Raw genomic sequence first — 18,503 nt, 5'->3', positions numbered from 1 at the left:
AACGGATATCATGAGGGTATGACTTCAGAATTTGGGTCTAAGGATATGATGCTTTGGAGAGAGTCTTCTTTTGTTTTCACAGAGGATGAGACCCTGTTCATTTCTTCTATTCCGATTTGGTATGATGGACCACGTCCTCCTGAAGGGTTGCTGTGAACATCTTCAGAAAATTGCTTTGCTCAACTGCCAACTGAGATGAAACTAGCACACAGGTTATACCATGAAAGACCTAATTAACGACGCCCCCATTCAGCAGGAAGCAGTTTGGAGAGAAAAAACTGCGCCCATGTTCCCCAAAATTGTTTATAAATGTTCTTTTACATTTAAAGGGGGATATGATATAGACATGAATAATTTGCATTAGTATAGATTTTGCTTTATTGATAGAGATTTACGGTCAATTTTGTTATATGTATAAATGTTTCTGATGTAACTTTTACTTGATAACTGTTTTGTTATATGTAATTTTGCTATGTTAAGGTTAAAGCCTTCCTTTTTTTGTTTAAACAGAAAAAGGGGAAGTGATGTAGGAGTGTCATATATCAATCTGTTGATTTCATTGGCTAAGCAATAAAGGAACCGCCTCGGCCCATTTCATTGGTTAGAAGATAGGTGGGAGGAGTAGACAGAACAGAATGCCAGGAGGAAGAGGAAGTGAGGACAGACTCCACAGCTCTCCTCTCGGGAGCAGACGTCCGCCATGCTACCTGCTCCAGGGAAGACGCACGCTATGAAGCTCCGACCCAGGATGGACTTAGGCTAGAATCTTCCCGGTAAGCGCACCTAGGGGCGCTACATAGATGATTAGAAATGGGCCAGAGCAGTGTTTAAAAGAATACAGTGTCCGTGTAATTATTTGGGGCATAAGCTAGCCGGGCAGGGCAGGCGGCTGGGGTGTTTGGGGACGCAGCCCCGCCGCCGCCCTTACTACTACAGACCCTAAAAGAGACTTCCATGGATCTAATCTACATGGGAAGTAGAAAAAGACAAGATCTCCTGAGTAAATTGGGTCATGGAGATCATGAAAGGGAGTAGAGGGGGTGGAGAGAGGAAGGGGGAGCACAGAACAATATATTGCTCAATAAAAGCAGGATGTGCCCCTTCACATGCTATAGAATTCATAGATGGGGTAGATGTTGGGGTGGGAAGGCTCATAGCCCTGGTTCTGGGCCTGGGTGGGAGTTAGTTTGGTCAGCCTGCCAGTTTCCCTCACCCTCAGCAGGAGGTTGTGCTCACCATCACTACCCTGGCTAGCTCATCCAAAGCAGCAGGAAACAAGGGGTGGGGCCCATTCTCCTACTCTTTTGTCCTAGGGGCTGGCTTACATGCACCCACATCACCAGGGTAGGCTCTGCTGCTTTGCCTACATGAGGTGCAGAGCCCACTCTCCCGAGGGCTGCAGTTAGTGAGGGGCAGAACCAGCTTTCCCATTCTCAGGCCCCCCAAGACCAGCTCTTCTGTCTGTCACAGGTGGTGAGGGTTGAGGGGGAGGGGCATCTTTCCCTCTCCCATGTCACACATGGCAGCCGAGATGGGGTTATGGGATCAGCTTTCCTGCTCTCATGACCTCAGGGCAGCTTTGCCACTGTCCACAAGCAGCAAGGGACTAGGTGGATTGGTGGTAGATTTCTTTATATAGCCCATGGCAGATGAGTGGCAGGAATAACTCTCCTGCTGTCATGCCCTTAGGGCTAGCTCATGTGTGTGCCTTCTTTCCTACCAACAGGGTCATTTCTACTGTACTGCCTAGTCAAGAGGTAAGAACTGCTCTCCCAAGAGCTGCAGCTAGCATACTTTCTTTGTCCATTTCGCAAACGTTCCGTCAGAATCTGTACCCTGGGTAAGGAAGTGGCCTTTGAGCTCAGTTCTTCACACTCTACCTGATATAAACAAGTCCTTTGCTTCTGTATACTTTTTGCCTTGTTTCTAGGTACTTCATTTCTTTTTAATTACTGTTATTTATTGAGACATTGTTTCTTGCAAAGTGAGGTAAGAGTTTCTCATGATCATGTATGCCAGTAAAGGGGGGTCCAGAGTTGAGTAATGCATTTTAGTCTGTATAAAAACCATACGAACTAGTTATGCAGTTGTTCATACTCTGCACCCCGTGTCCTGATTTGCGTGAGACCCTTACCCAGAGACCCCAACGCACCAGACGTTGACATTTGTGGGCCTCTCAGTTTGGTATGGGGTTTTCCTTGGACAGAGAGATGTGATTGGGAGTGGAAGGAGTAGCTGCGAGGTGTAAGCAACTGAGGTACAATTTTTCTTATTATCTTATTATTTCAAATCCCATATTATTCTAAATTATTGGCAATAAATCCAATTCAAAATGTGAGTTTGGGATTTCCAGGGGTTGTTGTCTGTACTTATATCTTTCCATTTTTGAGTATTGGTGGTTTTCCTTCATGGATGTTTGTGTACCATGTGTGTACAGTGCCCAAAGGGTCCTGAAGTCAGTGTCAGATCCTCTGGAACTGGAGGTACAGGTGGTTGTTGTACCCACAGTGTGGGTGCTGGAAATCAAACCCCAGGTCTCTTAAACACTGACCCATCTCTCCAGTCCCTTCTGTAATTATTATGGCTCTTGAAAAACCCATTATTCAAAGCCTTTATCTCTGCTGGCTCTAACTAAAGTGTACATATGGAAATGTTCACTTCAGGCCTCCTGGTGGAATATTTAAGTTTCAGCCCTTACAAATGGTAATTCTGGAAGTTAAGACTGAGGGGAGAAAACCCTTTGCTGTTAGGTTTACAAAACATGATTTATAACAAATTAAAATACAAACTAAGTATGTTAATTTTTCACAAATAATTAGAAACTAGATAAATTTATACTGTCTTACAAAAAAAGGTATTTGAACTTCTTAAACACCTGTTAAAGGAGCCAGGGGATAGAACAGCAGGTAAAGGCATCTCCTGCCACACCTGACTGCATGAGTTCAATCCCTTGCACCCACCTGGCAGAAAGACAGAACAAACTCCTACAATTTGTCCCTGAAAGCACACACACACACGTGTTTGCATATCAAATGTGACAAAATGTTAAAATACTTTGAATATATACATATATTTAAATCATCCCCCAAAATATTGTTTCATTATGGAATTTTTATGAACTTATTTTTAATTTTATAAGAAACCACAGTTAAGAAACTTTGAAATTTTAAAGAGACCTTGAACTGTTAATATACTGAAAAAAATTAAAGGATTTGGTATTTTGAAGGTCATATTCCTTTATGTTGTAATTATAATGAAAGGTACTGGGAATAAACAAGGAAAGGTTATAGTTTAGAAGCTATGTATGTGTTTCAAGAAGGCAGAGGTCTACTGTAGTGGCTAGTTTGTCAACTTACAGAAACTAGCCTCATGGAGAGAAAGTGGACCATAGATGAAGGACTGTCTCCACCAGATTGACCTGTAAGCAAGTCTGTGGGACATTTTTCTTGATTAATGAATGGTTGATGAAATAGAGCCCAGCCCACTCTGGGAAGAGCTTCCTGGGAAACTGGTCCTGGGTTGTATAAGACATGTTGTTCAACAAGCCACAGAAAGACACTAAGCAGCTTTCCTCCATCTTTCCTGCCTCTGCTTCTGTTCAAATGCCTACACTGACTTTCCCCAATGATGGCCTGAGATTGGGACTTCATTTCCTTTCTCAGTTGCTTTTGAAGTTTTTATCACAGCCATCAAGAAGCAATAGAGCACACACAATTATGTTACCTTTCAAATCTATAGAAAACAAAGTATCCAGAGCACCTGTTTGCACAGGAGTCTCCAGGAATACCATTCACAATGTCAGTACGACAGGAATAAACTCCAAGTTCTCTGTTCATTGTAGGGTCTAGTTTTCACCTCAGGGTGCACTGTCTGACAGAAACATGGCAACCAAGGAAAGACAGAGAGAAAAACTATGCCAATATTGGTCCAGTTTCAACTTCCCTAGTATTTTGATATTGTGAACACATTAGTCAGATCCGTACTTCTGAGTGCTCAAGATCTCAGAATATATAGTGACAGCCATATGGAAAACACAAAAAAGAAAGTTCAAAGAAACAGGTAAAGTTAATTTTAATATTTTATTTTATACAAACTGTCCAATACTTTCCATTTTTTAACTTGTAAACAACAAAAGAAATTGCTCATTACAATGGTATTTGAAATTTTCTGCATTATATAATGATGCAAGCATTATGAAAAATGTGTACAAATTTGAAATGTTATATCACAAAATAATTATGACACATGAATTACAGCATATTTTAACATTCTTTTTCTTATTAATTTAGAAATATAGTGTTACCACCAAAATAAAATTAATAAAAACTAATATTAACTGCCTTGCCAATTTCTTATTACATTTTGCTTGTAAAATATAATTTGAACCCAGGCAGTGGTGGTCCATGCCTTTAATCCCAGAACTTTGGAGGTGGAGGCAGGTGGATCTCTGGGAGTTTGAGCTAAGCTTGGCCTACAGAGTGAATTCTAGGACAGGCTTCAATGCTACACAGAGAAACTCTGTCTCAAAAAAACAAACAATATATATATAGATTTATACATTTACCAGTATCACTACTAATAACAAAATTCAATTACTTTTTTTTAAGACTGAAACCGAAATGATCTCACTTTAAAAAGAAAACAATGTAAAGAATTAAGCCATTGCATTTACTAATTTATTTCAATAGGTCATTATATATAAATTATTACTTACTATCTATTCTTTTTGTTACTCAATGTCTGAAATGCAGTTGTTTTGGCATCTCAACAAAAGCTAATTTTGTATTTTTACCATGACTTGTATGCATTTAAAGAAATTAACAATATGAGTAAGATATTGTTATGTGTCTGTGTTCATGTGTTGGAGAAGGTGCATGCACTTGACTGTGTGTGCGCACACATGTGCTCATCCTCAAACATGAATGAGTAAAGTCAGTATCTGTTTTCTTTTTCTACACATATTTTCTGAGGGCTGATCTCTCACTGAACTATAATGCACTATATTGCTAGAATGTCTGGCTATGTAGCCCTAATGATCTTCCTTCCTCCACCTTTTCAACACTGGAGTTACAAGTGTGCTCTTTAATGCTCAGCTTTTTACACAAATGCTAGGTTGGGAGCTGAACACAGGAGTGCTCGTGACTGAGGCATTTCCTTAGCCCTGTGTAAATTCTTAATTACCGACTTTACATACACCATTTCTAAGTAATTCTAGGATGTGCAAACTGAATTTATAATGGTGTTCTATTTTGGAGTTTAAAGTCAGTTAGACTCAGTACTCAAACAGGGCTAGTATGCATCATAGCAAATGGGGCACAGCTAATGGAAAAGAGAAACAAGCTGTATATAGGGAATGACTTATACAGCTAAGGAAATGTACAGGATTGACAGAACTGGGAGTGGAATAGGGGAACTACAGTAGGGGGAATATTATGGCAAGGATCCTAAGTCCCACCTAAAAATTCATGTGACAAAGGCTAGATACCCAACTGAAGACTTCATGGGAAGTAGTGGAAACTTTACAGTTGGCCTACATCAAGGAATTGTCCAATTATAATTATGTTCTTGAGGTTATACTGAAACATCAGAGCCTCTGCTTGCCTGCTTTCCTTGTCCACTACTAAATCTTGGCGGTTTCCCAAGAGCAACCAAAACCGCCTATAGTAACTTAGGGGATGGAAACATTGTCTCATAAAAAATCCACCACCATATCCTCAAATATAGGCAGGAAAGGCTGTCATTGTTCTGATTTGTGTGGTGTACCAACAATTGAACCAACAGTATGAGCAGAAATATAGCAAACTAGGAGTTGATCATCCTGTATTACATGCACATCACTGTGATCAGTAAAATGAAATATATTAATAGTATACAAGAGATACACAGGAATTCTCGAAGTCCTCCATTTTTTTCTAAATTATTCTGCATACTAATTAGTTTATGTATCTATTTTCCCTAGGTGTAATTTCCCTCAATGTAAGAACCTTATATATTGCATATATGAGTTTAGGAAATAACATTTAGTACTTAAGTATTACATATCATATTGAAATGGTGTAAGACTGTGAAATTTACTATGGGTAAGTGATCCATTTCATGTCATTCCTTCCTGCTATCTGTAGCATTGCCTTCAGTTGTAGTTGTACCATGGCAAGCCTCCATCGGTCTAATCGGCCCTGAAAATGCCATCGTTCATAGCAATGTATAGGGATAGGAAATATCACGTATTTTAGCCTCATCAAGGGTGTTAAACTATGCATGATATGCACAAGCATAGGCATTGTGATGGGGTTAGCAGCAAAGCCCAGGACACGGAGACGAGTACAACGAACTAGGGCAGGGATAAGAACAGAGATTGCAGAATCATTTATAAGGCAATGACTTATCTCTAGATGCTTAAGAGTACCAGAGAGATTTAACAGAAGAGTTTGAAAGGGTACAAAGTCATCCCAATTCATTGGGTTGTTACTAAGATTCAACATCTTTACGTGGGAAACCTGAGGGCACTGGGCTAGAAATCTGAAGTCTCTGTACGATATATCACAGAATGACAGATACAAAACATCCAGGTTAGGTGGCAGAACTCTGTAGGGAGAAAACAACAATAAAACTTCTTAAGAAAGAGGATTGAATGATAAACACTATATCTTTATATCCAGAATAAACCACTTTTCACATGCACTACAAATGGGTATTAATAAGTTAATCTTTACTTTGTTTGCTTAATAGTTTCATGACTCTGGAGAAAATTTCTTAGGCAGTAACTTACTATGTAGTCCTGGCTGTCCTGGAACTCACTATAGAGATCATACTTCATTGAACTCAGAGAATCTGCCTGTCTTTGCTTCCCGAGTGCTGAGATTAAAATCCTGTGCCACCACACCTGGCTGAAAGTTTTGTGTACAGCACTGAGATACTATTTCTTTTAATATTAAGAATGTGTAAAGGGTATTATAGTTGATTATTTCAAGAAATATTAAGAGAAAAACTAACACACTTGATACTTAAAATATTATCCATTGTAGATTTCAGTTCACGTTTTTAGTGGAAAGGGATCAGAAAGAGCAATCAACTGAAAATTACCTTTGGTCAGTTCCTAAATACCATCCTCTACTTTCATGGCCTATACCTTGGTGACTACATATTAGTAAAGTGATCTGACATTGTAAACCATTGGCATCAGTGCTATAGAAAAAAGTGTTCCACCATCTCAATTCCTCTTTATTCTCATTTCTAGAGGGCTAGTGGTTTTTCACCTTCATATTTCTGCACATATCTTTCAATTGCTGGCTGCTTAATTTTTGTAATTCCTCCTCCTGTTTCAAATTCCCAAAAGTGACAGAGTGGAAATCATAAAAGGCTTTGAGGAGTTTAGGAATACCCATGAATATTTTCTATGTTGTCCCAAGACTTAACCGGGAAACCCAGAAACCTGTCTGAAACTCTTACCTGAGCACGCTGTCCAGATGGTTTTTGAGACTGAATGAATACAATTTGAGTTTCTTAAGGTTTTCCATACGTTGCAAATGACTAAGGAAATTTTTAAAGACTCTCCCACTCAGAGATCTAAAAGTGACTTTAAACAGACTAAGGCTCTTTAGGTGGCTCATCTGAGACAGGATGTTGGTGATATCACTCAGTGAACCCTTATCAACTGACAGCTGATTAACACAGTTGAGATCAAGAATTCTCAGGGTGCATTTGTAGTCACCCAATTTATCAACTTGCAAATCTCGACAGCATATGTGCAAAGCACCGAAACTCTCCCTAATTTTCCTCATAAGCAACATTGAATATTCCCTTTCCATTAAAGAGCCATCCAGGGAAAGATCCATTAGTAATTCTATAGGTCTGGGTAAATGAATTGAGGACTCTAAATCTGTCAAACGATGCTCTCCTTCCATTTTCGTGACAGAGTTTTCAGAGTAAGTACAAGCGTGAAAACAGAAAGGTGGATTGATTCTGACTTCAGGGCATGTGATCCTACAGTCAATGTCTTGTCTTAAATCTAGGATCCTCAGTTTAGGTTTCCTGTAGGGGTAAGAGGAGATAGAACATCTGAGAAATAGCAAACGGTAATGAAACCCAGAAGAGTCAATGATGACATATAGGAACAAATCCTTTTATCCATAGCTGGTACTCCTTGTACTAAGTACCAACAAGTCTTCGCCATGAAAATTCATCTTCTTCTTCTCCCATCCTTTGTACACCTTAAATACCCTCCAGTCTTAAAGCTCCTGTCTTTCTCTTAAGTAACACCTGTTAGATAAACCCATCAATAGAATCCTCAATAACAGATTTCCTAAGGAATATTGAAGACATCAGTTTTTAATGTGTTTCCAAGTTTTAGCTGAGTCTTACAAATAAAACTTCTGCATTCACTAGTTACTCGTTCTAAGACCTCCTTTGTCTTACCATATCTCTATTATACAGTCTTACCGAGAAGAAGAGTTCTTTGCAGGATAGAGTGGAAGATTCTCAATCATGGCTATCAGGAGTTCACGATGAGGTTCCCGTAGAGTTAATGTCCCAAGATGGAGACAGTAAAAGGGCCAAACTTTCACCATCTCACCCAATATATTCTTATGCCCACCCTTGAAGGCAGCAATGAACAATGGAATAAAAAGATCTCTTGGAATATACTCCAGAGCATGGATTGCTGCAGACTCATGTCTCAGCAAACACTGTATAGCAAGATCCATCAGAGTTTTGGGGTTCTTTGCATCCATTTTTGTGAACCTGCATCAGGAGGAGAAACATTTAGAAGTTCTGGGAAAACACATAGGGTCTTCTTTGCAACCTGTGCTAGTAAAGAAGAAATGATTTAAAAGAGAAATCAATCAGCCACCACATCTTTGTGTCTTCTACTAAAGACACAAAATAGAAATAGACTTCTGAGTTTATAACCGTCTGTGTTTATGTGTGTGTTACTACTCTCTCCCCCATGATTACATAGTCTGTATTTTGTAAAATGTCATCAAAATGGATAGTAAGTAAGCAGAAAACAATTTTGGTCACTTATCTATATGAATGCCAGTATTTTCCCTCCCCTCAGTAGTAGATAAGCTATGATGAAGAAAAAGATAAATCTACAAAGTGGTACAATGGTAAATATTAAAACATCAAATTAATTGTGATTAAAGAGAAAAAGAATGACAATCTAGCCCTTGGTTTTTCTCACTCCCATCACTATATTTATGGCAGATGAAGACACCAAACGTCTACAAGATACACATAAAGGAAGATGGTTAAGAACTTGAAGTTGATCATAAAACATTTAGAAACATTAGTCATAAATTAATCCTAAAGATGAAGAAAACATAAAATCAAAATAAGGCGGTACAGTTTGGGGCAAAGACTTCAAAACTGTTCAACCCAAAGCTGTATGTTGTCTCACACGTGGAAAGTAAAAATTAAATAGTCAATCTGATCATGGAATAATGACTTCAAAAGTCTAGGATAGGTGGCAGAGGTTGGGGTGACAAAACACAGTTAGATATAATTCCTGTAACCTGGAGGTTGGTATGGACATATTACAATGAGTCTTATTAATATGAATTATGAGAATGTGTTACAAAAATGCATATCAAATGCATATCATATAAACAATATGGAGGGTTTAAGACTGCAGTCTTTGAAACACACAGACTCTGAGAAAATAAATTGATGTGGATAGGAGAAACATTTAAGAAAATTTGTTAATGATGGAAAAAGACAAAATGGGGGGAGGGGATTAAGAATCCTGTAACACAAAAAAGAGTCAGAAAGCTCCTAAAATTTTCCTTCTACTGCCAGAATGACAACAAATCCTCTGAAATGCCTACATAGCACTGACAAAAAGAAAACAGTATGATAAATTGGATTGTAAAACAATGTAGTATCATATGAATACACAAAATAAGGAAAATTTTGAAGCAAAAACTTTAAAACAATCAGAAACAAATTAACTGTTGCTTATCACCTACCTAATATGGTACTTTGCTACAGCATCTTGTACACTTTTCTTGGCATTGTCTTTTGATAAAATAACTTGATGACTAAGATTTAAAAAGTGTTACACTTTCTTGACGTTTCTAGGATTTCAATCTCAGGGACATGGCTAAGGGTCTTAAAAAGGTGGTCTTTTGTTGTAGCTCAAAGTGCAAGAGAGGGCAAGTGATTCCTTTTGGTGAAGAACTTTCTTATGTGTGAAGAAAAAGTCAGTCTAGAAAGGAAGGCACTGGGCAGTCTCATGTAACAAAGTAGCCGATTTCACACACTGTTACAAATGTTAGTCAAATGTATTCAAGAATTTTCTATTTAATGTTAGAGAAATGTATTCAAGAATTTGCTTTTTGCACTCTATTACCAGGTCACATGGTGTAGGAGGGTCTTCTATTTCTTATTTTCATTGATTAAATAAAGAAATCTGCCTTGGCATTTGATAGGGCAGCCCTTAGATGGGCGTGGCAGACAACAGAATTCTGGGAGGAAAAAGACAGTCTGGCAGACACCATGGCTCTCCTCTTTGAGAAGAACACTGGTTAGACTCATGCCGGTAAGCCACAGTTAAGTGGCAAAACACATTAATGGAGATGGGTAAAACGAATATGTAATAGTTAGCCAATAAGAGGTTAGAACAAATGGGCCAGGCAGCAATTTAATTAATACAGATCTCTGTGTGATTATTTCAGGTATAAACTAGCCTGGTGGTGGGGACAGGGCCTGCCGCACCTCTTTACAACAGAGTGGCTGCCCAATGTGGTCTACTAACTCCATGTAAAACCTGAGAGTGCTTAAAAAGGAGAGAGAGAGAGTTTAACACAACTTTTTGTTGTTTGTGCGTGGCATGCTACAGAAAGAATTTCTGACTCAGCAGCCTTACAAAAAAAAAAGCCACACCATTTTAAAACGCAGCTTCCTGGGCCCTATTGCCCATGCAATCTCCAGCTATGGAGCATTTCTGGGCCCGGATATTTCTGTGCCCACTCAGGGTTGAGAGGAAACTGGTTGAGACCATGCCTGTGACTCAGCGCTCCCTGCCTGGGCAGCTGGCAGGATCAGGTTTACTAGGTGTGCATAACCAGGGGAGCATGGTGGATTCCTGCCACCATACACAGAGATGTTTTCAGGCTGCGCAGTGGTCTAACTCAAATAAAAAGCTCATTCTCAGAGTTAAAGTGTTGAGTGTGGCTCCTACATAAAGGCAGAAGGGAAAAAGCCGCACAGTTTTAAAACACTGGCTTTCTGGGCTACGCTCCTACCTCAACCTCTGTTTCTCCTGGGAGACAGAGAATTTGGATGGGCTTTTGTGAGTAAAGTGCTACGGCTTACTTGATGGCAATGTGGACTGCTGTGTACCTGGAACTGTGCGCTGCTCAGGGGCACCAAATGGCTCTGAGGCAGGAGTGTCTCCTGCCATGCTGAACTGTGTTGATCTCAGGTAGAAAACAGTTGTAATTATCATAATAACAGTACAGTTAAGGTTTAGACTGGGCAGGAAACAGGTGGTACCGTATTACCCCTACATGGTGCAACTTAAGTTTTTAAGAAGTGCTTAGCATTTTAAGAAGTGCTCTTGGATAGTAAAGAATTACAGATTCACAATAGGACAGATTCAGACATAAAAGACCTCTAAATGGGTCATAGTGTTAGATAGACATAGGTAGGCTTGGGAGAGAAAAGAAAAATAGTATTAAAATGTCATGAAGTAAAGTTAATGCTTTAGAAAAAGGGTAAAGTCTTTAAAGAGACAGAATAAAGTGATAAGAGTAAAAGTAAGCCACATAAAAATGTAAAATTCACAGACAATCTGGATTTTTTGCTTTATTGTGTTTTCTTTGAATTTTTTGACTGTAAAGGAGCTAAGTACAGAGAGACATTTCATTATACGGGCTGCCAAGCTAAACCAGAATGGATACCATAAGGGTATTATGACTTCAAAATTTGGGTCTAAGGACATGATGCTTTGGAAAAGAGGTTCTTCTTTTGTTTTCACAGAGGATGAGACCCTGTGGATTGCTTCTATCCCAATATGGCATGACAGACCACGCCCTTCCTGAAAGGTCATTGTGAACTACTTCAGAAAATTACTTCACCCAACTGCTGACTTAGATGAACCTGACACACAGGTTATATCATGAAAGACCTGATTAACAGCGCCCCCATACAGCATGAAGCAGTTTGGAGAGAAATAACTGCACCCATATTCCCAAATGTTGTTTATAAATGTTCTTTTACATTTAAAGTGGGATATGATATAGATATGAATAATTTTCATTGATATGAATCTTGGTTTACTGATACTAATTTAAGGTCAATCTTATTATGTGTATATGTATTTCTGCTCTTGATTAAGGTATTGTGATTGTGTAGTTCATTTAAAAATGTAACATATAATTAGTAAATATAGGTTGTTAATGGATAATCATCAATAATAGTCAAGCTTGTAGTCATGTTAATTATATTTTCTAGATATATAGAGGTATATTTTAGTTAAATAGGCATTCTTCATATCTTTCAAAGACTACAGAATATGGCATTTTAAATGTTTTAATAACTTAGGGCTTTTCATGACAATAAGACACATCTGCTCCTGGCAGCACCAGCTACTTCAAGAGGAGGATGGGCATTGAAGAGGCTCCTTATAGAATTTGCTAGCCATTTGGCCAAGAAACTGCTCTTGCCTGGACTTTTGCATAAACTGGACACAAAGAACCCACAGAGAGAGAACTACTGAACTTGCCTAAAGGTGAGATGATCTTTTGGGGTTCCTGATTCATGAGAGAGTCTGCAAGACATTCTGCAGGATATAAAAGAAAGTGACTGAACTGTCTTTGAAATTTCCTGCTTCATGGAAAAGTCTGCTGGATACTATGGGCCTGAAGGCCAAAGATGGATGCCCCAACAGTACAAAAGAACTTTGGGTGACTGTCCAGGCAGTGAGATGTCTCTGTCATTTCTAGAGTTTTCTTATTTCTTGTTTACTTAGGTAATATTATATCCTTCTGGAGTCTTTGATGGAGTTGAAGAATGCTTAGTTATAGATATAGTTTTCCTTTGTTATGATAAAAGATAAACTAGATATAAATATAACTAATTTTTGCTTTATAACTGTTTTGTCATATGTAATTTTACTATGTTAAAGTTAAAGCCTCTCTTTTTTGTTTAAACAGAAAAAGGGGAAATGATGTAGGAGGGTCTTCTGTCTATGTCTTACTTTCATTGGTTAAATAAAGAAAATTGCCTTGGCTTTTGATAGGGCAGCCCTTAGATGGGCATGGTAGACAGAACAGAATTCTGGGAGGAAGACAGTGCGGCAGACATCATGGCTCTCCTCTCTGAGATGGATGCTGATTAGACTCATGCTGGTAAGCCACAGTCAAGTGGCAATACAGATTGTAAGAAATGGGTTAGATCAATATGTGATAGTTAACCAATAAGGGGATAGAAATAATGGACCAGGCAGTAATTTAATTAATACAATTTGGTGTGGTCATTTCCGGTATAAACTAGCCGGGTGGTGGGGACACAGACCGCCACTCTCATTACAACAGAGTGGTGCCTGTTCCTAAGAATATCTGTAAATATTCTGGGACTTTGGTTCAAAATTCAATTGTGGATGTGCCTGATATGATTGAATAAGGATTCCAGATGCCATTTTAAGGCTTTTGGAACAATGCTATTTAAATTCGACTTTTCCCTGACAAACTCAAAATTAAAAAAACATTTAAGATGTTCTCCCTAAGTTGATGTTTAAATGTAATTCAATTTCAAAAATATCTACATTTTACTGAGTTAGACGGCCTGATGGTAAAGTTCATATATGAAAGAATACACAGGAATAGCTAAGAAGAGAGAAGGAAGCCACTTGAGAAGGGACTCCTGATACCAAGAAAATGAAAACTTTCTAGAGAATGTCTGTAATTACAATATCTTGTCAGAAGAGACAAATAAGGCAGAAGAAATGGCTCAGTGGTTAAGAGCATTGCCTGCTCTTCCAAATGTCCTGAGTTCAATTCCTGGCAAACACATGATGGCTCACAACCATCTGTAATGAGGTCTGGTGCCCTCTTCTCTCCTGCAGGCATACACACAGATAGAATATTGTATATATAATAAATAGATATTTTAAAAAATAAAAAAGAGACAAATAGCTGAATAAAATAGGTGAGAACACTCCAGAAGATAAGGCAGAAAGATTATAAGTGCCACTGAGGATGGAATACTCCAAGGAAACAAGGCCTTCTAGACACAACAGGAATGATGCCCTTATAAACTCACAGAAACTGTGGCAACATGTGCATGGCCTGCATAAGTGGACGCAAGCCTCCATACCTAACTATAAAGTTATCTATCTCTGATTAATAATACTCATAAAGAAAAAATAGTTTTCTCCACGATGAGTCTCACTGGATATGAAACCAGATTTAAGAGCAAGATCTATGCCTGGCACTAACTAGTTAACACAAAATGAACTCGATGTATTTGGAGGGTTTCTGCCAAATAAGGTATCATATGGGTAATTTTTTAAATCTTATATGTCTTTTGCTTTTAAATTATGGTTTCAGTGTTGTGGGATATTCTTTTTGAACATTGTGAAAATTTGTCTTTACCAAGGCAACTTCTGTTTGGTTTTAAAAAAAACTGAATGGCCAATAGCAAGACAGGACTTCCAGGCAATGATAGGAACTCTTGGAAGAAAGTCATAATTTACTAATAAGCAGAGTAGACTTATAGTATGGAGGAGAGGTAACGAGCCATGTGGCAGAATGAATATTTATATTAATGGGTTATGTTTTGAGAGCTAGTTGAGAACAAGCCTAAGCCAAGGCCAAGTATTCATAGTTAATAGGAAATCAACATGTCATTATTTTGTCACTGGCAGTCCAAAGATATTATGACTACACTTCAGATTTTGTTCTGACGGGTTTTCTCGGTGTGTGAATGTGCGTTTTTCTTGTGTTTTTTTTCTGCTTTTCTTTTTTTCTGTTTATCTGTTTGTACAGACCTATTCTGGTTTTCTTTTATTCTATCTTAGTTTATATTATTTTGTTAATCTTGTTTGTTTTCTAATGAGAGCAAGAGATAGAAAAGGTAAAGGTTTGGGGGAATGGAGAGGAATGGGGAGTTTGGGGGAGAGGAAATGATAATCAGAATATATTGTATTAAAATGTATTTTCAGTAAAGAAAGAACTGCTGTTAAATAAAAGAATAGAAATGTGCACTCTATGCTCTCTCTCTCTCTCTCTCATGTAAGAATGTGATATAAAAAACATATTACCTATCCTTTGTGCAAAATAAATGTAAGTGCTATTAGAGCAGAAAGTGAAGAATATACTATTCCTTCAGTGAAGGATATGAAAGAAATGGGAAAGGAGAAAAAGGTGGGAATGTGTAGTACTTTTTAAAAAGACAGTTTTATTCTGGGTTATGTGAATGACAGTAATATTTCCCATACCAACAATATAAATACATTTAGAGTTCTATACCAGCATCTGTTGTGGAATATTAGTTAAAGAGATGTTTATGCTGTGGAATATTTGTTTAATTATACAAAGATGTGTTGCATTTGTTTAACTCTGTAAAGGTATGTTACTTTGCCTGCTTAACACACACATTTGGCCTAATAAAGATGTGAACAGTCAATAGCTAGCCAGAGAAGAATAGGACGGCCTGGCATGCAGAGAGAATAAATAGGAGGAGAGAAGAGAAAGAAGGGAAAAAAGGAGTAGAAGGGACATAGGGGCCAGCCACCAAGCTATACAAGCTGTGGTGTTAAGAAGTAAATAAAAATATAGAGAATAGAGAATGATAAAATACCCTTGAGGCAAAATGTAGACAGAATAATTTAAGTTAAGAAAAGCTGGCTAGAAACATGGTAAACTAAGGCCAGGAACTCACAAGTAAGAATGAGTCTCTGTATATAGAATAGCCACGTCCCAAAAGTTCTAGCGCCAGTTCTGGATGAAGGTGTGAGGAATGAGGAAAAGTCACTTCCAAATATAATGTGTCTCTGATAAAATGATGGACTCCCTACCTCAAAGGTCAGCCCAAACTTCTCACTAGCATTAATTCATTCTGGGAAATTTGGGGACTGTGATTCTGCTATTGAGACTAGTCAATGTGAGAGAAAAATATTTTTTCCTCTTTAGTGTCTGAGGGATACCCAGCCAGGTGCAATCTCGAGAGCGGCCGACATTTAAGACAAAGCTACTCTGGTGAATAAGAACTAGAGAGAGGCTCCCACACCAGATTTATGGGGAGACACCTGTAGAAGGCAGTGAAGGGTTGGGTGAATGACAGGCAAGGACGCACTGAAAAAGACAGGCAGCAGCTCCTCAGGAACTGAAGGCCCCACCACTCTGAGCTCACACCACTTGCATGTTAATGAGAAATCTCTGCCACCTTGTGAGGACACTGATGATCCCATGCGTGAGGTTGGGGAACAGTCCTACATCTGAAGTCACTTACCTTCTGGTTCAGTGCTGGTGAAACTGAGAATCCTGAGTTTCAGGTCCACGAAGGCCTTAGGTTGTTGCAGCCTCTTCCCTCTCACAGATGATCTACTGTTGGGTGAGAAGTGAGTGCGCTAAGACAAAAATCCCAACACACACCTCAGGGCTCTATTTCCTTCTCCTGTCCTCTTCATTCACTTATTATTATTTCTACTTTTAAAATAGAACATTTTATTATTTGGAAAGTTCACAATGCATAAAATGTATTCTATTAATATCTGACCCCAGTACTGCCCACATATGCTCCTGGATCAATTCCCCCCTCTAAATGCCTCCCCACCTTATGTGCTCTTTTTCACAGACATTGGGTATGATTCGTTCTACTTTTGCCCAAACTGAGTTTTAACTTAATAATCTACTGTACATTATTACTGTGAGTATCTGCTGCATAGCTGTTGGGGACAGTAGTTGACTTTAACACTTTCTGTGCATCCTTCTATATATAGTTTAGCTATTACAGTGGTTTCTTTTCTTCTTTCTTTTTGGGACTTGATACTGAGCTTCCACAGAGGGCTATACACTATGAAAAGATAAATCTGAAGGTGTCACATACCCATCCGACGTGATACAGAAGTCACAACAAAAAATTATAAGAAATATGAAAAAGCCAGGCAAATGAACATATCTCCTCAATACCATATCAAAAAAATGCAGAAGTACTTACAATGCTGAACACATAGTCTAAACGTATACTTGAGAAAAAAAGTATGGTTTGAAACTGAACAAACCAGGGGTGGGAGGAGTCAGTAAACATAAGTACTTCATGGTTTTTGCTTCCAGATTTCTGTCTTACCCTGACTTCCCTGGATAATGGACATATAAGAGGAAAAGTTAAATAAAACCTTTCCTCCCCAACTTGTTTTCAGTTATTGTGTTATCACAGAAACAAGAAAGCAAACTGGAGCAAGAATGTATAGACTATTACATTCAATAGCTACAGGATACGTATCTTCTCAGCAGTCCATGGGATATTCTGTGATACAGATACCAATGTAAGTCACTGGGCAAGTAAAAACTATTTAAAAGTAAAAATAACGTTTTCTATCTTATCAGATCCTAAAGCAGTAAAATTATAAATCACTATCAAGGGAAATGACACAAATGAAACAATCCAAATAAAATTAAACATTATACCACAATGGTCTATGGGTAAAGGAAGCAATCAGGAATTACTGAAATCTGGTTTGGTAAGTCTAAGAAACACCTCAAGGAATAGAAGCTATTGCCATTGTGCTCAGCTGCCTAAGAGAACTTGAAGCTAGGACACTACTGTGAAAGTCACCACACATTTCAGGCCTAGGACTTGGAGGAACTGGGCTGGAAACAGCCCTCAAGTCTCATCCATAAGGACTAGGTCTTACAATTTTCAATGTGCTATGCCAGCTGCTAACAGAGAAAGGCAATCAATAATCATATGTAGCTTTGAACCCATTGTCTTAGTTGTTTTTCTATTGCTGTGAAGAGACACCATGACCAAGGAAAATATGAAAAAGTAACATTTAATTAGGGGTTTGCTTACAGTTTCAGAGGCTTAGTCCTTGAAAATCAAGGTGAGGAGTAAGGTGACTGACTGGCAGGCAGGTCTGGCGATGGGGCAGTAGCTGAGAGCTTACTTCCTCATCTGCATGCAGGAGGAAGAGAGAAAGTGAGACTGGGCCTGGAACTGGCTTTTGAAATGTCAAAACCCACTGCCCAGTAACAGGCTTTCTCAAACAAGGCCACAATCCCTAATCCTTCCTAAATAGTTCACCAACTAGGAATCAAACATTCAAATACTTGAGCCTATGGGAGCCATCCTCGTTCAAACTACTCCATCCTACTCCCTGGTCCGCATAAGTCTGGAGTCCTATCTTAATGCAAAATGCACTCAGTCCAACTTCAAATGTCCCCACAGTCTTTCAGTCTCCAGACTGTTTACAATTCCAGAGCTTAAAGTTTCTTGTGAGACAGAGGGTAATTTCTTAACCTAAGCCCGGTAAAATCAAAATAAAAAATCAAATTACATAC

At 38.5% G+C, this 18,503-nt stretch overlaps 1 protein-coding gene across 1 annotated transcript; it reads right to left on the bottom strand.

The window, feature by feature from the left end:
* Nucleotides 1-6,074: 6,074 nt before the first annotated feature.
* On the bottom strand, nt 6,075-8,729 carry LOC142840288 (melanoma antigen preferentially expressed in tumors-like). The gene is made up of 3 exons (XM_075956878.1): nt 8,440-8,729; nt 7,450-8,031; nt 6,075-6,585 (listed from the first exon to the last, which is right to left on the bottom strand). Exons 1-3 carry the CDS (start codon nt 8,727-8,729, stop codon nt 6,075-6,077), a joined length of 1,383 nt encoding a protein of 460 aa, XP_075812993.1.
* Between the last annotated feature and the right edge of the window lie 9,774 nt (nt 8,730-18,503).

This window comes from Microtus pennsylvanicus, chromosome X (genome assembly GCF_037038515.1).
Source record: "Microtus pennsylvanicus isolate mMicPen1 chromosome X, mMicPen1.hap1, whole genome shotgun sequence".
In the NCBI taxonomy this organism is placed as follows: Eukaryota; Metazoa; Chordata; class Mammalia; order Rodentia; family Cricetidae; genus Microtus; species Microtus pennsylvanicus.
This window is presented reverse-complemented; position numbering and strand designations above follow the sequence as displayed.